General features: G+C 37.0%; 2 protein-coding genes and 1 pseudogene across 2 annotated transcripts; 1 reads left to right on the forward strand and 2 right to left on the reverse strand.

Annotated features, from left to right (window-relative positions):
- The first annotated feature begins 1,027 nt into the window (after positions 1–1,027).
- Positions 1,028–5,221, forward strand: LOC107791042 (ADP,ATP carrier protein, mitochondrial). The gene is made up of 4 exons (XM_016613029.2): positions 1,028–1,159; positions 3,308–3,821; positions 3,938–4,309; positions 4,663–5,221. Exons 2-4 carry the CDS (start codon positions 3,327–3,329, stop codon positions 4,957–4,959), a joined length of 1,164 nt encoding a protein of 387 aa, XP_016468515.1. The 5' UTR covers positions 1,028–1,159; positions 3,308–3,326; the 3' UTR covers positions 4,960–5,221.
- A 232-nt stretch (positions 5,222–5,453) lies between these two features.
- LOC107791038 (receptor-like protein Cf-9 homolog) lies at positions 5,454–8,655 on the reverse strand. Its single transcript, XM_016613024.2, has one exon. The coding sequence runs from the start codon at positions 8,577–8,579 to the stop codon at positions 5,787–5,789; it is 2,793 nt and encodes a 930-aa protein (XP_016468510.1). The 5' UTR covers positions 8,580–8,655; the 3' UTR covers positions 5,454–5,786.
- Positions 8,656–11,916: 3,261 nt separating this feature from the next.
- On the reverse strand, positions 11,917–19,496 carry LOC107796948 (receptor-like protein 9DC3; annotated as a pseudogene).
- Positions 19,497–20,094: the final 598 nt, after the last annotated feature.

The raw sequence follows: 20,094 nt of genomic DNA on the forward strand, positions 1-20,094 counted from the left end.
ATCCAGTAGATTGTCTTTACCAGCATCAATTTTTGAGAATATGGTAGACAAGATTGGAATGCGGAGACACAAATATTTGAAATAAGGTTTTCTTCAGGGGGAGTAAAATGCGCGCTGTACTCTTTTTTCCTTACTAAGGTTTTTCCCACAGGGTTTTCCTTATAAGGTTTTTAATGAGGCAGCCAGCAATGCGTATTACTAAATATGTGTACTCTTTTTCCTTCACTAGGATTTTTTCCCACGTGGTTTTTCCTAGTAAGGTTTTAATGAGGCACATTATCTTTTAATGAACATCCAAGGGGAAGTGTTATAAATATATTATATTATGGATGTTCATTTAGTACTCCGTTGTAAATAAGCTTCCTGAAGAAACTTATCCATATGGGACTCCACCGTAAATATGTTTATCTATTTAAGTACTCTATTGGAAATAAGCTTCCTGAAGAAGCTTATCACTTCGGTACCCGGTTATGGATAAATATTACCCTAGGTCGAAGATTATCCATGCCTGGGTATAATAAGCTTATCCATTCAGTACCCAGTTATGGATAAACATTACCCCCGGTAGAAGATTATCCATATCAGGTATAATAAGCTTATCCTTTCAGTACCCAGTTATGGATAAACACTACCCCCGGTAGAAGATTATCCATATCGGGTATATTAAGCTTATCCTTTCAGTACTCCGTTATGGATAAACATTGCTCTCAGTAGAAGATTATCCATATCTGGTATAGTAGCAACTTACACAACAGTTTCCTTTCTTCTATAAATAGAAGAGATTTCAGTTTATTATGTACATCAGTTTGAATTCGAATAATATATCAGTTTCTCTTTGTACTTGTCTTTACTTTACAATCTTTATTTTATAATATGGAGTATAATGTATAGTACTATAAATAATCACGTGCATAAATATTTTTATTGTCAACGTGGCCTTTTCTTTTTTGTTGAAAGAAAAAAATAAGCGGGGGTGTAACTAAACAATGGTGTGCCTCGAAACAAGGAATCGAAAGTGAGTGGGAGCCACAAAAGTCACCTATGTATACCCGTATTCATTTGCCATTTCAAAACCTTTTTCGCCCTCCCTCGTTCAGCTCCTCGTTCTTCTCTCCGATTATTCTCTCTCATCAGCTACTTCGAGGCGAGTCGAACGCAGGTTTCTCTCTCTCTCTCTAGAACATTCCTGTTGATTTTCTGAAACTATCATCGATTGCGTATATTTCACACTTGCTCATTTCCGATTATCGTTTCAATACCTGATATGTGCTTTTTTTTTTGTTCAGTTTGTAGTCTTTACAGGATCGTTACGTTTTGATGCATCTGTAATGGTTATATTTTTTTCCCAAGTTTTGTGTAGATCATTTATGTGTGTTTTTGTATCATGAAATTGAGTTCATGTTTATGTATTTGTATTTTTTGTGGATTTAATATGTGTTTTATGTTTCATTTGCTACGAAATTATGGTTATATGGATGTAAATCGTTGATTTTACTGATTTGGTCTACATTTAATTTGATTTGTTTCTTATGTTGTTTCTATGTATGTTTGCTTGTGTCCAGGGGCGTACGCAGAATTTTTCATAAGCGGTGTCGATATGTAAAAAAGAAATAAAGAGCAAATAAATTAGCGGCATCATATTATTAAAAAAAAAGTACGTTACGACTCTCCTCGACATATTTGTGGATGTTATTCCGACTCATTGGCCCTTTCCTTAAGTTAGATGAACTTTGAGACGTTGAACTTGGTTTAGAAAGCTCAGTGCTCTAGAGAAACTTTGTTCATTGAAATTAAGCTAAACAACAAAAACATCAATCAGATAACCTCCAAATAATCCCATCAAATTCAACCCATACAAATAAAAGCATCCGAACAACTTACAAAATAAAACCAAGCAACAACCAAGTCTTTCAGTAAAATGCAATAAATAATATTTTTAAAATTATGGTTTGAAATAACTGAACCCCGGTAGGCTTTATACTGTTTATTGTCCTTTTTCTATACAAAAATGAATGTGGTTTAATATTCCTTTGAAAGAAGGTCATCGGCAAATCATCAGTAAGGATTTAGTACTAAAAAGATTTACTCACAGATAAAACGATGCAAGCCTTCGAACTGCCAACCTCCGCTGAAAACGTCAGTAGCTTAACCAACGAGCCAGAATGGAATTTGGGAAAAGCTATATCATTTTAACCACTTTATTAAATGATTTATTTGTATTATATATTTAACAAAATTTACGATGAAGCGGTGTCGGATGACGCCGCTTCTACCAAGGTAAATCCGCCCCTGCTTGTGTCTATGTTTATGTGTATAATTCTGTGATGACGTTTGTGCCGGCCAGCAGCGTGCGTGCACCTCGACTCGACTATTCCGGCGGGTATCTGGTACCTCTCACCGGCACAGGTATCGGATAACTGTACCACCAAGAAAGGAAGAAATCACCTAGTATTTTTTGCCGCCACTGGGATTTGACTTGGGAACCCATGGTTCTCCTTCCACTTCATGGACCAGTAGGCAACACCCTTGGGTGCTATTTATGTGTGTATTTATGTGTATGTATGTGTGTTTATGTTTATTGATAGAATATCTATACCTGTTTTAGTGTATTATATGCTGTAGTAAGTTGCATAAGGTGGAGCAAACGATGTAGCTTTATTGTTAGTTGTGTTGCACACAAGTCACGATGATATTCAGATGTTTAATTGTTATATATGAAATGTTCAATCATTTAACAACTAAATCCTTGGTGGCTACTTTTTTTCTTCTTCTCATTCTTGTGAAGACCATTGTTTAGGCATCACCTTGTCATCCTGATTCCTGCTGACGGAAACACCTAAGTTTTATTGTCAGATAAAACTGTGGTTTGTCTTTGAACCGTTCAATGGTGAATTATGTTTTTCTAAAAGGTTGTGCTTTTCTGTTAAAGCAAAGCTAATATTTTCCTGTTACGATTCGTAATAGATAAGTGTATTCCATATCGTTTTGATTTCGAGTGTATCCCATATTGAATTAGCTTATTTCCCTTGAGAATTGAGAATCGTGAAGATGATACTCATTGAGTAACAAACAGATCACCTTTTCTGGCAATGCTGAAATTCAAGAAGAAAATCCCATTTGATGCAACTGTAGTTCCATGTATTGCTATGCAGGTGTGTTGTATTAGGAGATTGCACACTGTAGCTTCTGTTTTGTAATGTGGTTGTGATTGATTCAGATTCTTTTTACGAATATATGGGATTATTCTGAATCTTTTGAATACTCAGCTGAAACTTACAAGCTCTGAGTCGTTTATCCTTGTTTGCAGGAGTTTGTTCTAAGTTGCAATGGAAGACATGAACCAGCACCCGACTGTTTTCCAGAAGGTAGCTAACCAGCTACACCTGAGCTCCAGTCTCTCCCAAAATGTCCACGCTCGCTATGGCGGTATTCAGAGGCCTGCTATATATCAAAGGCATTATGCATATGGCAACTACTCCAATGCAGGATTGCAGACCTGCCAAGCTCCCCAGGGTTTATCGTTGATCGCCGCAAATGCTTCACCAGTGTTTGTACAGGCTCCCACGGAGAAAGGAGTTGCAGCTTTTGCCACTGACTTCCTCATGGGTGGAGTCTCTGCTGCTGTCTCAAAGACTGCTGCTGCCCCTATTGAGCGTGTGAAGCTTTTGATCCAAAACCAAGATGAGATGATCAAGACAGGTAGGCTCTCAGAACCATACAAGGGAATTGGAGATTGTTTCAGAAGGACAATGCAGGATGAAGGGGTTGTGTCTTTGTGGAGAGGAAACACTGCCAATGTTATCCGTTATTTCCCTACTCAGGTTTACCATTTGCCTTCATTTTGAGGATTGAAGTTTATGCATATAGAAATACATTGCCAGCTGCTACTCTGTACCTTATTCCACGTTATGATAGCCTAATCATTATTTTTCCACAGGCCTTGAACTTTGCTTTTAAGGATTACTTCAAGAGACGCTTCAACTTCAAGAAGGACCGTGATGGCTACTGGAAGTGGTTTGCTGGAAACCTTGCATCTGGTGGTGCTGCTGGTGCTTCCTCGTTGCTCTTTGTCTATTCATTGGACTATGCACGTACCCGTCTTGCAAATGATGCCAAGGCTGCAAAGAAAGGAGGTGAGAGGCAGTTCAATGGTTTGGTTGATGTCTACAGGAAGACGCTCGCATCTGATGGAGTTGCTGGACTCTACCGTGGATTCAACATTTCATGTGTTGGTATCATTGTGTACCGTGGTTTGTACTTCGGAATGTACGACTCCTTGAAGCCTGTGCTCTTGACCGGAGGCCTGCAGGTTGGCGTTTCTCTATTTTTAGTGTCTTTGCTTTTTATTGGTTTGTATAGGTGTTTGATAATATCGTAAGCTTATATGCATATATTCAAAGATTCATAGTTGGAAGTAGAGTGTGTTTTGGGGAATAAATGCTTGAAGTAGCATGACTTAAACTTTTGATCTGTTATGCTGCAATACCAAGAAGCCAATGCGAGAAATTGGATTTAAGATCTATAATATCTGCTTATGCTCAAATGTGTAAATGCTATCGAAGTTGGTTGTTATTTCGGAAGGGTGATTTAGGGTATTATTATGGCAGGAAGAGAACCTCATCTGTGGAGTTACTAACCCCAGTTTAATCTGGATATTTACAGGATAGTTTCTTCGCTAGCTTTGCTCTTGGGTGGCTCATTACCAATGGTGCTGGTCTAGCCTCATACCCAATTGACACAGTCCGAAGAAGAATGATGATGACCTCCGGTGAAGCGGTCAAGTACAAGAGCTCATTCGACGCATTCTCCCAGATTCTTAAGAACGAGGGTGCCAAATCTCTTTTCAAAGGTGCTGGTGCTAACATCCTTCGTGCCGTCGCTGGTGCTGGTGTGTTGGCTGGATACGATAAGCTTCAGATGATCGTTTTCGGAAAGAAATACGGCTCTGGTGGTGCCTAAGGTCAGACCATATAGCATCCTTTATTAGGATTAGATGTTGATGAAAATCTTTTTGCAGCTCAATGTGAGGATTCATTTGGAAAGACGTTTTACGTTTTTCCTCTTTTTCTATTTGAATAATTTTAAAAACTTTAGAGCGGGTTAGAACCTGAAAATCCCCCACACTCATTTCCCCTGTTGACAAAGGGTGTTTTATTTTTTTGGGACCTTTATATACACTTACCAGAGGTTATATATTCTCACACTCGGAATCTTTTGTTGATATGATTTCTTTTGTCAACGCCGTTTTCTTTCCCTTTGTGTGAAAGTCCCTGATTTTCAGATTCTTTGAAGTGATTATTTGATCTATCTCGTTTCCAATCTACAGAACTTTTGGGTTCATTCAATGTTGAAAATATGAACTTGAAAACAATATCGAGCTAATAAAGCAAGTACTATATTACAAACTTTTCCAACTCACAAAAAGAAGAACACAAATGTAAACGCAGATGGGATACATGTTACAAAATAAAGCTTAAACGTGAACATAGGAATAGCCAAATCCATTAGCCCTGTAAAAGCCTCTATAATAGCTCCAGGAAATGGTGGCATATGATTCTTCTTCTGTCGCATGTTATAGTTAAATTCTTATTAGCGTAAAACATAAACAAAGGCTAATTGAGATATTTGGAAAGAAACATATGCTTAGTAGAGCATTGATTAGTTGTAATAACAAAAGTATAAAACTCAAGATATTACTATAGTTACAATAAACTAAAAGATTGACGTAGAGCTTAACTTGATTACCTGCAATTCTGAAATCAAATCTTGCTCGATTGGTAACTTGTCTAGAAGCGATTATTATTTCTTCTTCTGTAATGCCTTTGACCTCGCTGCTTCTTTTTCCTTCGCGTAATAATTCTGTGTTCCATCCCTTCAATGATTCTTGCAAGCCATTTAAGATTTCCAGATGAAATCATGAAATATATTATGGATAGTCCAATACATAGTCCACTTCCATATCCCATTAGAGCAGCTTTCCAAAAATCATTGAGAAACTCAGAATTGCTTTCTTGATCATCTAGTGCAGATACAGTATTATTTGTCTCTGATACCCTATCATTGCCACAACCTTTTGAAATTGGAAATCCACGTAATCCATCATTACCTTCATATGAATTCTGCTGAAATGTAGCAAATTGAGGTCCTCTAGGGATGCACCCTTCAAGATAATTGTGGGATAGATTTAAAACTGCAAGAGATGTAAGCTGAGAAGCGAGTTGTTCTGGTATCTTTCCTGCTAGTTGGTTTAACGAAAGGTCCAATGACTCGACTACAGATAGATTTCCAAGTGATGATGGTATATGACCTTGTAACCCATTATGAGATAAATTCAACACCCGAAGTGAAATGAGATCTCCCAAAACACTAGGAATATGTCCTTCAAATTTGTTGTTGGAAAGATCGATAGTGGTGTACAAGGACAAGATTCTCACAACTTCAAACTGCAACCCCTTTGTTACAAGAGTTACTGAGTCTTGGTAATATCCATCTATTGGTTCCTTCATTGAATGATCAATTCTCCTCATTGCTTTCAAATGTTTAAAAAGACTTGTTGGTAATTCTGCTGAAAATGCATTGCCAGAGAGATCTACTATTCGAAGCTGAGGAAACAAATTAATCCTTGAAGTTCTAATAGCTCCATGTAATTTATTCGATCTCAAGCTTAAAACTTGTAGCTTCGGAAGAGTTCCCAACCACATAGGGAACATGTCGTTAAAGTGATTGTCTCCTAAATCAAGAACTTCCAGATGTTGGCAATTTACCAACGATCGTGGGAGTTTTCCCTCTAGCTTATTGCCATGCAAGTTGAAGCTTTTGAGTCCATTCTGAAAGCTAAAAGTCATTTGAAGATCCCCAGAAAGACTATTGCGTTGCATATCCAAAACCTCGAGTTGTCTACTCATGTTACCTAAACATTGTGGAATTGCTCCCTCCAAATTGTTTCTTGCCAAGTCTAAAACTCTTAATGATGTCACAGTGCAAACAGAAGAAGGGATCTCCCCACTTAGATTATTGTTTGATATAAAAAAGTATTCTATGAAATTTGGTGGAATAGGTAATGGCCCTTGAAGAAAATTGGACCGTAAATCAATCCAATATACATAAGATTCAGGAGGAATTGAGTCTACACTTTCCAGCATGTTGTGGGATAGGTCAAGATATTCCAATGAAAACATCCAATTAGACCATGCCCAATTAGGAATTCTTCCTTGAATCTTATTATATGAAAGATCCAAAGTTTTAAGACGCTTTGCAGATCTCAAAAACTCCAATTCTTTTACTTCACATGCAACCAATAGTAACCTAAAAAGAGATTTGGGTAAACTAAGTTTAACTTCGTTCTCATTGGTCAATGAGATGCGATTATATGAAAGATCAAGATCGGTAAGCTGATTATGGTTTGAAAAGTAGCTAACATCCACTTGACCACTAAAATTGTTAGATGAAAGATCAAGAACCTCTAGGTTCACCAGGTTTTGAATTGACTTGGGAAGATGGCCTTGCAGTTGATTGCCCTTTAAGTTAATCCAAACTAGTGTATTGTACTTGAAATCGTCAAGTTGACCAGAAAAGTGGTTATTCTTCAAGTCTAAACGATTTAGCGATGAATAGGATAATATCCATGATGGTATTGTTCCATTCAGGGAGTTATCTCCAAGGTCCAAATACTCTATGCGTGTGAGATTTGAAAGGGATTCGGGTATAGGCCCCCAAAGATTGCAATCTCTAAGAGACAAATGGTGAAGTGAAGTTAGATAGCTCAGAGATTCAGGAAAATTACTAGAGAAATTCACTCTAGAGAGATCTAACTTTATGAGAGATGCGCTGCTATTCCATTTAGTCTTTGGAAAATAACCACTAAGCTGAGCATTGGATCGTAAATCAAGAACTTCTAAGTTTGGCAAGTGAAAAATACTCTCAGGTATTATCCCATGCAATCCTGTGGATCCCAACTTCAGAATTGTTATATGAGAAGAGAAATTTGGAGGAATGGTAGAAGAGATGTTTACATTTGAAAGATCAAGCTCTTTTAATTGAGTCAAATTCTTAAGAAGCAATTTAAAATCGCGAGCTACAAGTCTTAGATCACCACTATAGATACGAAAATACTGTAATTTAGAAAGATGAGAGATTTCAGAAGGAATTTGACCTGAGAAAGACGAGCTGGAAAGATCAAGATGCGTCAAGCTCAAAAGCCTACCAAATGCAGGTGAAATGTGCGAATCAGAGAAGTCGTTCATAGAAAGGTTAAGTCTTTGTAGATGAGAGAGCTGGAAGAGGCTGTTGTTGGAATCAATCTTCCCTTTAAGCTGGCTGCAACTTAGGTCAAGTTCAATGACATGGCCACTCAACTCATCGCATTTCACTCCATCCCATATGCAGCAATCTCTGCTCATATTCCATGAAACCGTTTTTGGATAACACCAACTACGCGTAGGATCTATAGTAAGCGTTTCCTTGAATTTTAGAAGCGAAATGCTTTGATCTATAGGGCACAGGGTCGAAGAGAAAGAAAATTTACAGAGAAAGACAACTAACAGCACAACTGAGAGTTGCCTGTAGCCCATGTTTAGCATAAAAAAGAGTTCAAAAGTTGGTAATGAATATTAGTAAGAAAAAGCTATGCAAAGTTTTAGCAAGAATCAGGTTTTCTTTGAATTTTCAAAGTTGCTGCAAAGTGTATTCAGATGGTTTGTTTGTTAGATAATTGGTTGAAACTTGACCGAATTTGCATATATATTTTTATATCTGTTTGATTCAAGAAAAATACAACTTTGTCTTATAATAACAAAATAACAAGACTACTATATAAAGGCATGCTTTATCTTTCGCTTTCACTTTCTCCTCAAGTTTTGAAATTTTGTTAATTCAAGAAAATAGGAACTGAAACTCCCTCCACATTAATTTATGTGATATAACTTGACTCAAGTATCAAATTTAAGGAAAAAATGACTTTTGAAATTTATACTCCCCCGTTCCAATTTATGTGAATCTGTTTGACTGGACACGAAGTTTAAGGAAAAATGAAGACTTTTGGAATTTGCGGTCCTAAACAAGTCAAAAAGGGGCCCAGAGTATTTTTGTGGTTATAAAAGCTTCTTATTAAGAGTAGAATTGTAAGTTTAAGCTAAATTGTTACCAAATTTAGAAAGAGTTTATTCTTTTTGGAACAGACCAAAAAGGTAATAGATTCACATAAATTGGAAGAGAGGGAGTAATAGTCTAAAACATATCATAATATTTGGGTGGTTACAAGACATTTAAAAATTAAGGTCTCAAACATTTCATAATATAAAAATATTTGATTATACAAGCTTGATTAAAAGTAAAACAGATAAAGCGGAGGTTTAAAGTTAAATTGTTTCCAAATATAAAAATATTTTATTTTCTTTGAAATAAAATATTAAGAAAATTGCGTCATATAAATTGAAAGGGAGGAAGTTTTACCGTTCTAAGCACTCTACTGGAAATACATACTAGCTTGTAAAGTGCTTAGAAATTGCATTCAATTGTGTTTTTCTTGCATTTCAAAGTATAAACGCATTTCTTTGAATTTTCAAGTCCTTACACAAGTCTTTGGCGTTGAAATTTTAAATGAACAAATTTCAAAGCACAAATCTTGGGATCTTAAAGTGTATACTAGTATAGTATATAATATATATATATATATATATATATATATATATATATATATATATATATATATATATATATATATATATATATTTTATATATATATTCGGTTATTATTTTTACAACAGCGTATGGAGGGGAAAGTCAAGCAACTATAAATGCGTTCTCATAAATTATACCACAACAACCCACTATAATTTTACTAGTGGGGTTTGGGGAGGGTAGTGTGTACGCAGACCTTACCTCTACCTTGGGGTAAAGAGGCTGTTTCCAAATAGACCCTCGGTATCTTTCCCTCCAAGAACTCCCCACCTTACTCTTGGGGTGACTCGAACTCACAACCTCTTGATTGGAAGTGAAGGTTGCTTACCATCAGAGCAACCCCTCATAAATTAAAAATCAATTCAAAAGTTTAGAAAATGTTGTTATTATAAAGTCAATGCACAAGTCTTGGGAGGGAAATGTCAAATTTGGCTCTATTTGTCTAAGAAGGTATAATGTTTTGTTTTTGTTTATTTTTATTTTTCTTGTCCAAACACATCTAAATTGTTATTTTTTATTGAATTAAAAAAAACAATAAACACAAAATAGATTCCCTCAAGCCACTGTATCCAAAACCAAATCCAAGCCATTATTTCACTTGAAATTAATACTCCTCCTTCCTCAAACTAGCTATATATATTTTCAAACTTCAAATTCTCTATGTAAAATAAATACTTATTTGATACTCTTTACCGGAGAGAGACAAGTTTAAATTAATTCAATATAATTTATGAAGATTCATATATCTGATTCCAACTTATTTGAAATAGTTTGATATATACTTTCTACAAGATTATCCTATATCTCAAGTCATAAGTCCCAATCATAAGAAGCCATATAAGTAGGAAAACATTACTTTAAAATGGATATAATCAATGGTCTTCTTTTGTATTTGTCTAAAGAAATAAATTGTCAAACTACTTTTTCTTTCCCTCTGTATAAAAGTCTCTGATCTTCAAATTCATTGAAATTAATAAATAGTTTTGGAGCTATTGTCTTCCCTTTAAAATTATGTAGAGAGACATTCAAAGTTGAAAATATGTGAAAGATAATAAAGCAAGTAATATTACAAATGGAAACGTAGAGATGAGATACATGTTAAAAAATAAAGAATAGAAGTGAACGCAGGAATAGCCAAATCCATTACTTCACCATCAAAGGATGCGGTGCAGTGAATGAGACTGTTCTTCCCTTAACCAGAGGTTTCGGGTTCGAGCCCTGGGTATGGAAAAATTCTTCGTAGGGAGCACTACCCTCCGAATGAGGCTCTACATGGGGCGAATCCGCATATAGTCGGGCTCCAATACGGGTATCGGACACCCGATGGGGAACCAAAAAACAAAAAAATTCATTACTTCAACCTCTTCTTATTTTTGACATCTAAAAAGTTCGATAAAATAAGAGAGTGAGTCAAACACTTAAAATTACGCATAAGTGCCTAAATAAAACTCTCTTACCGACTACATTGTGGATATTATTGTCCTTGTAGGAAAAGGGAATTTCAATTTATAGAGGTCACAATATTTTTTTCCAAGAAAGAGATCTGTTAAATATGGAAGAGCGATATATATTTTTCTTATATGAAAAGTAAAATCAATTATGGTAAAGTCTTTGTTTTTCCTTCAAGAAAAGGTAAAATGCAGATACAATAAGAAAATCAGGACAAACTCCTAACTATTTTTGGATCGTTTTATCCCAACAAATAAATAAAAGGTGTATTGAAAGAGAGAGAAGCTTTGTTTCTCACATCTATGGCGCTACCTACAGAGCTCAAAAATGGGTAGCACAAGCAGACATGGGCTTGAACCATAACTTTTGACACGGAGTAAAAATTTATTAAAATTGTAAAAATAGTAGATATGAACCCATAACTTTAATAATTATAATAGGTTTAATACCTAAAACCTTAAAAATTGAACACACAGGATTTAAATCCTGGATCCGCCTCTGCAAGCAGAGGAGGAATAGATTCATATGGTTACTTGTCAAATACTGTACCTTTTTTGTAGAACTATACAGGGGGGAATTTTGAAGATCAAAAGATAGTATATAGAACAGGAAACACTCCAATGTGTAACTTTGTATTAAATATATAAGTATATAGAAGGAATGTGCCACCTAACGGCGTAAATTATAGATAAAAAATATGAAAATTAAGATGTAATATTCAGTTCATAATCATCACATGTTTAATTTTCAGTATTACAGTGCTGCAATCCAATATAAGACGCAACAATTTCATCTTCTGTAGTGCCTTTGATTGCCTCGCTGCTTCTTTCGCCTTCTCATTGTGATTTTGTATTCTAGTTCTTCAACAATCCAAGAAAGCCAATTGGAATTTTGAGTTGAAAGCATGATATATGTTATGGATAATCCAATAATTAGCCCACTACCATATCCTATAAGAATTGCCTTCATAAATTCACTTAGAAATGTAGAATCACTTTCTTCGTCCAGCACAAACGCTGTGTTGTTTGTCTCTGGCATCTTGTTACTTCCATAACCTCTTGAAACTGGGAATCCACGTAATCCATCATTATCTTCATATGAGTTATTTTCAAAGGTATGAAATTGAGGTCCTTGAGGAATACATCCTTGGAGATGATTGTGGGAGAGATTTAAGAATGCAAGAGACGTCAGAGAAGCAAATTGTTGTGGTATCTCTCCTGAAAGCTGGTTAAATGAAAAATCCAATGATTCAACTACAGATAAATTTCCGAGTGATTTCGGTATATGACCCTGAAATCCATTATAAGATAAGTTCAAGACACGAAGTGCAATGAGATCTCCCATAATACTTGGAATTTGTCCTTCAAATTTGTTGCTCGAAAGATCAATAGTGGTGTAAACTGTCAAAATTCTAACATGTTATAGAGAAAAAATTGAAGACGTGGAATTTTTGCCAAGGTGGAGATTTGTTGAAATGTCAAATATTTCAGCTTCCCACATCGGTGGGTTAGCAATAGTTGGGGGGATTTTCCCCCTATAAAAGAAGGCTTAATGTTTAGGATTTAAACACACCTCTCATTTGCCTTCTCATCTGTTTAAGGCATTTGTATCTTCTCTCTTTAGTATTATTTCACTTGTATTTTTGGAGTGAAATAAAATATTGGTTGTGTCCGAGGAGTAAGTAAAATTAGCCGAACCTCGTAAATTCTGGTGTTCCCTTTATTGTTGCTTTATTGTCTTATTTATTATTTGGTGGCTGTCATAATTTTTGGTATAGTAGTTGTGACTTATTCACACTATATACATTTGGCTTCCGCAACAATTGGTATCAGAGCCAAGGTACTGTCTAAGTATGCTCTATGGTTGCAGCATAGTCTGATCATCCACATCAGAAAAGATTTATCTTGGTAACTGAGTCAAGGTTCTGTCTGAGTATGCTCTGTGGTTGCAGCTTAGTCTGATCTTCCACACCAGAAAGGAAATAATCTTGATTTGTGTCGTCAGCTATTAAATAATATTTGTGTCAAAGATGGGAGACAATAAACAAGAAGAATCTACATCAAGTGTCAACAATACGTCATCATTGGCATCTTCGCTTATGACAAGAATTGTGTCAAATGCGAAATTTGCGGTAGAAATATTTGACGGGTCCGGACATTTTGGGATGTGGCAAGGAGAGGTTCTAGATGTCCTTTTTCAACAAGGGCTAGATCTGACCATTGAAGAAAAGAAACCAGATGTTATTGGAGAAGAAGATTGGAGAATTATCAACCGTGTTGCTTGCGGTACCATTCGATCCTACCTTGCTAGAGAGCAGAAATATCCATACACAAAGGAAACTTCTGCAAGTAAATTATGGAAAGCACTGGAGGATAAATTTTTGAAGAAAAACAGTCAAAATAAATTGTACATGAAGAAGAGACTGTTTCACTTCACCTATGTTCCTGGTACCACGATGAATGAACATATCACCAGTTTCAATAAGTTGGTCACAGATTTGCAAAATATGGATACAACTTATGATGATGGTGACTTGGCCTTAATGTTGTTGGCGTCACTTCCTGATGAGTACGAGCACCTTGAAACTACTCTACTCCATGGAAATGACGAAGTTTCTCTTAGAGAAGTTTGTTCGGCTTTATACAGCTATGAACAAAGAAAGCGAGAAAAACAGAAGGGCGGAGAAGGAGAAGCACTATTTGTGAGGGATTGTCCTCAAAATCAAACGAGGACAAAGAAGGGAAGATCCAAGTCAAGATCCAGACCCAGCAAAGATGAATGTGCCTTTTATCGAGAAAAAGGGCACTGGAAGAAAGACTGTCTGAAGTTGAAGAATAAGGCCAAACATAACAATGGAAAGGCCATTATGGATTCAAATGTAGCTGATTGTGATGATTCAGACTTCTCATTAGTTACAACAGAGTCATCAACATCATCAGACATATGGTTGATGGACTCGGCTTGTAGCTATCATATGTGTCCCAACAAGGACTGGTTCGTGGAATTTCAAGAAGGAGAATATGGAATCGTCCACACAGCGGATAACAGCCCTCTTACCTCATATGGCATTGGTTCAATACGATTAAGGAACCATGATGGAATGATCAGAACATTAACAGATGTTCGATATGTACCGGATTTGAAGAAGAATCTCATCTCTGTGGGAGCCCTAGAATCAAAAGGGTTCAAAATCATTGCAGAAAATGGAGTGATGAGAGTATGCTCTGGTGCACTAGTGGTAATGAAGGCTAATCGGAAGAATAATAATATGTACCGCTATCGTGGCAATACAGTTATTGGGACAACGACAGTGACATCCAGTGACGACAAAGAGGCAGAAGCAACCAAGCTATGACACATGCGCTTGGGACATGCTGGAGGAAAATCCTTGAAAACTCTATCAGATCAAGGATTGTTAAAAGGAGTAAAGGCTTGCAACTTGGAGTTTTGTGAGCATTGTGTTAAAGGGAAACAGACAAGGGTTAAATTTGGTACAACGATCCATAATACTAAAGGCATTTTGGATTATGTACACTCTGATGTTTGGGGTCCTTCCAAAACACCTTCATTGGGTGGGAAACACTATTTTGTAACCTTTGTTGATGATTTTTCTCGAAGAGTGTGGGTGTATACAATGAAAAACAAAGATGAAGTGCTGTGAATTTTTCTCAAATGGAAGACGATGGTGGAGAATCAAACAGGCAAGAGGATCAAGTGTATTCGCACAGACAATGGAGGTGAATACAAAAATGATCATTTCAATAAGGTCTGTCAAAATGATGGCATCGTCCGACACTTCACTGTCAGACATACACCACAACAGAATGGAGTGGCTGAACGTATGAACCGGACCTTGCTGGAGAAGGTACGGTGTATGTTGTCCAATGCTGGCTTGGGCAAAGAATTTTGGGCTGAGGTAGTTACATACGCATGCCACCTCATTAATCGCTTACCATCTGCTGCTATTGATGGCAAGACACCATTTGAAAAATGGTATGGAAAGCCTGCTTTAGATTATGACTCTTTGCACGTGTTTGGCTCAACTGCATATTATCATGTGACGGAGTCAAAATTGGATCCAAGGGCAAAGAAGGCTATTTTTTTATGGGAATTACTTCTGGAGTCAAAGGATATCACTTATGGTGTCCTATGACAAAGAAAGTAATATTCAGCAGGGATGTTACCTTTGATGAATCTGCTATGGTAAATAAGGTAACAGAGGACACCAAACAAAATAAAGGTGCTTCTAAGCAGGTGGAGTTTGAGGGAAAATTTATTTTTCCTACACAAGAAGCAGAGGAGGAAACAAATGAAGATTACCCACTGGAAGAAGAGCCAGTAGAGGAGATTCCAACTCAGGAACCTCAACAACAACTTGAATCAATAGTAACCAGCAGGCCAAAAAGAACAATAACGAAACCTGTTCGTCTCATAGAGACGGTTGCTTGTGCAACCTCAATTGTAGCTGATGATGTTCCTTCCACTTATAAAGATGTTGTCCAAAGTTCAGAAGAAGATAAGTGGAGGATTTCCATGAATGATGAAATACAGTCCCTTCATCAGAATCATACATAGAGATTGGCCAATCTCCCGAAGGGAAAGAAAGCAATTGGGTGCAAATGGGTATTTGCAAAGAAGGAAGGATTTCCTAACCAAGTAGATGTTCGCTACAAAGAAAGATTGGTGGCCAAAGGATATGCTCAAAAGGAGGGAATTGATTACAATGAAGTATTTTCTCCAGTTGTAAAACATTCCTCCATTAGAATTATGTTGGCTTTGGTAGCACAATTGGATTTGGAACTAGTTCAGATGGATGTAAAAACTGCATTTTTACATGGAAACGTGGAAGAGGAAATCTACATGACTCAGCCAGAAGGATTCAAAGTTGTTGGAAAAGAAAATATGGTGTGCAAACTTGAAAAATCGTTGTACGGATTGAAACAATCTTCTAGACAATGGTACAAGCGATTTGACGAGTTTATGTTGCGGCAAGGGTACAAGAGAAGCAAATACGATCATTGTGTGTATTTGCACAAGCTTAAAGATGGTTCCTTTGTATATCTTCTCCTATATATTGATGATATGTTGATAGCTTCCAAGAATTCCGAAGAAATTGATAAGTTGAAGATTCAACTGAAGAAGGAGTTCGAGATGAAGGATCTGGGTGAGGCAAAGAAAATTCTTGGCATGGAGATAATTAGAGATAGACGTTCAAAGAAACTCTGTTTATCTCAGAAAGAATATTTGAAGAGAGTACTACAACGTTTTGGCATAGATGACAAGACTAAGCCAGTTAGTACTCCACTTGCTCCCCATTTTAAGCTAAGTACTACTATGTCGCCAATGGATGAAGCTGAACGAGAGTATATGTCAAAGGTACCATACGCAAATGCTGTTGGTAGCTTGATGTATGCAATGGTTTGCACAAGGCCTGACATTTCACAAGCTGTTGGAGTTATTAGCAGATATATGCACAATCCAGGGAAGGAGCATTGGCAAGCTATGAAGTGGATTCTACGGTATATTCATAATACTGTAGATGTCGGGTTAGTTTTTGAGCAGGAAGACAATCAGTTTGTAGTTGGATATTGTGACTCAGATTTTGCGGGTGATATGGACAAACGAAGATCAACTACTGGTTATGTGTTTACTTTTGCAAAGGCACCAGTTAGTTGGAAGTCTACTTTGGAGTCAACAGTTGCTTTGTCTACAACAGAGGCAGAGTACATGGCTATTACAGAGACTGTGAAAGAGGCAATTTGGCTTCAAGGATTGCTAAAGGGGCTTGGTGTTGAACAAAAAGATATCACAATTTTTTGTGATAGTCAAAGTGCTATTCAATTAGCGAAGAACCAAGTTTATCATGCAAAGACGAAGCACATTGATGTTCGGTATCATTTCGTACGAGAAATCATAGAAGAAGGTGGAGTCACGGTGAAGAAAATTCATACTACGGAGAATCATGCTGATATGCTGACAAAGGTGGTGACTGCGGTCAAGTTTCAATATTGTTTGGATTTGATCAACATTGTTGAACACTGAAGATTGAAGATGAAGACACAACCAAAATTTGTTATAGAGAGAAAATTGAAGACGTGGAATTTTTGCCAAGGTGGAGATTTGTTGAAATGTCAAATATTTCAGCTTCCCACATCGGTGGGTTAGCAATAGTTGGGGGCATTTTCCCCCTATAAAAGAAGGCTTAATGTTTAGGATTTAAACACACCTCTCATTTGCCTTCTCATCTGTTTAAGGCATTTGTATCTTCTCTCTTTAGTATTATTTCACTTGTATTTTTGGAGTGAAATAAAATATTGGTTGTGTCCGAGGAGTAAGCAAAATTAGCCGAACCTCGTAAATTCTGGTGTTCCCTTTATTGTTGCTTTATTGTCTTATTTATTATTTGGTGGCTGTCATAATTTTTGGTATAGTAGTTGTGAATTATTCACACTATATACATTTGGCTTCCGCAACAGGTAGTACTTATCTCCAAGGTATGTAGGTGTCTTCATTGTTTGATTAATTACCCTCATGGCTTTCAATTGTTGAAACAGACTTGTTGGTACGTTTCCTGTGAAGGCATTGTAAGAGACATCTAAGATTCGAAGCTCAAGAAACATGTTTTCATCCCTTGAAGTTCTAATGGATCCATACAATTTATTCGATCTCAAGCTTAAAACTTGCAGCTTTGGTAGAGTTGCCAACCACATAGGGAATGTATCGTCGAGGTGATTATTTCCTAAATCAAGAACTTGCAACTCTTTGCAATTGGCCAAAGATCGTGGGAGTTTCCCTTGTAGCTTATTGTCATGCAAGTTGAGGCTTCTAAGTGAATTTCCAATGGTAAAAGTTTTAGGAATTGTCCCAGAAAGATTGTTCTGGTGCATATCCAAAACCTCGAGGGTACTGATATTAGCCAAACATTGCGGGATCTCTCCAATCAAGTTGTTTTTCGCCAAATCTAGAACTCGTAATGAATCCAAATTGCAAACATATGAAGGAATTTCCTCACTAAGATCATTGTTTGATAGGAACAAGTATTGTGTGGAATTTGGTAGAATAGGTAGTGACCCCTGAAGAAAATTGGACTGCAGATCAATAAGATATAGAGAGGGAGAAGGAATTGAGTCCATATTTCCCGAGCCCATATTTGTCAACATATTGTGGGACAAATTAAGACGGTTCAATGAAAACATCCAGATAGGCCATACCCAATCAGGAATTCTTCCTTGAATCTTGTTATTTGAAAGATTCAAATCGAAAAGTTGCTTTGCTGATCTTAGAAACTCCAATTCTTTTACTTCACATGCGACCAATGCTAAGTTCCAAAGAGATTCGGGCAAAGTAAAATTAACTTTGTTCTCACTCGACAATGAAGTGCCATTATATGAAAGATCAAGATTCCGAAGATTTTTGAGGTTTGAAAATAAGCTGACATCCGCATTTCCACTAAAATTATTTGATGAAAGATCAAGTGAATTTAGGTACACAAGATTTTGAATTGACTTAGGTAGATGGCCTCGCAGCTGATTCCGTTCTAAATAAATCTGTGCAAGTGAATTGGACTTGAAATTATCCTCAAGTTGACCAGAAAAGTAGTTATCACTCAAGTCTAATCCAATTAGTGATGGAAGGGAGAATATCAATGATGGTATTGTTCCAACCGAGGGGTTGCTCTGATGGTAAGCAACCCCCACTTCCAACCGAGAGGTTGTGAGTTCGACTCTCCCCAAGAGCAAGGTGGGAAGTTCTTGGAGGTAAGGATGCCGGGGGTCTATTCTCTCTACAGTCTCTCTACCCTAGGGTAGGGGTAAGGTCTGCGTACACACTACCCTCCCTAGACCCTACTAAGTGGGATTATACCTTACCCCTACCCTGGGGTAGAGAGGCTGTTTCCAAATAGACCCCCGTGCATCCTTCCCTCCAAGAACTTGCCACCTTGCTCTTGGGAGACTCGAACTCACAACCTCTTGGTTGGAAGTGGAGGTTGCTTACCATCGGAGCAACCCCTCTTGTCGAGATGTGATAATTGGAGAAATTGTTCCAGGAAAGATCAAGCTTTTGGAGACGAGAGAGTTGGAAACGGTGATATTGGAATCAACCTTCCCTGCAAAGCAGCAGTTATTGAGATCAAGTTCAATGACATGGCCAGTCATCTCATCGCATTTCACTCCATCCCATAAGCAACAATCTCTGCTCATATTCCATGAACTTGTTTTAGATTTAAGAGAAGCAAATGTATCTATAGTAAACGTCTCATTGAATTTTACAAGGGAAATGCTTTGATCTTTGGGGCAAAGGGATGAAGATAAAGCAAATTCAAAGAGAAAAATAACTAAGAGCACAACTGAGAGTTGCCCGTAGCCCATGGTTGCATAAAAGGGTTCAAAAGTTGGTAGTGAGAATTACGAAAAAGCTATGCAAATATATATATAGGACATTAAACTTTTTTTTTATGAATTAAATTGTGTACAAGTTGTTGAAATCTCACTATATATCCATGGAAATAAAAGCGAAGACCAAGGAAAATGGAAGCATCCAAATTCGGCCTTATTTAATGTCATTTATGTTGTCCTCCCTCCTGTCCAAAATAGTTGATGGTATGTTCAACAATGGTTTGATTCTTCTTGTTTCTTACAACGGGGTTGCCCAGTAAGCTTAGAAGTTTTGGCCAGAGTTGTTCACACGCTCGAAATGCAAACCAAGGTGGAGATTGAAAATGTTGGTTTATGTTTAGTCAACAATGGCATGCCAATTGGAAGGGTTGGTGGAAAGAGTTGGTGTGGATGCTAGGAGGAAGCTTCCTCCTTTGATGTCACCCATGACATCAAGAGGAGGTAGTTTGATGTCACCAATGACATCAAGAGGAGGTCTTTACTTCTATAAATAGATGCACTCCTTCATTTGTAGAAATCATCCCAAAAATAATACAACACATTGTAGTAAGTAGAGAGTTAAGAGAGAAAT

Source organism: Nicotiana tabacum, chromosome 20 (assembly GCF_000715075.1).
Source record: "Nicotiana tabacum cultivar K326 chromosome 20, ASM71507v2, whole genome shotgun sequence".
In the NCBI taxonomy this organism is placed as follows: domain Eukaryota; kingdom Viridiplantae; phylum Streptophyta; class Magnoliopsida; order Solanales; family Solanaceae; genus Nicotiana; species Nicotiana tabacum.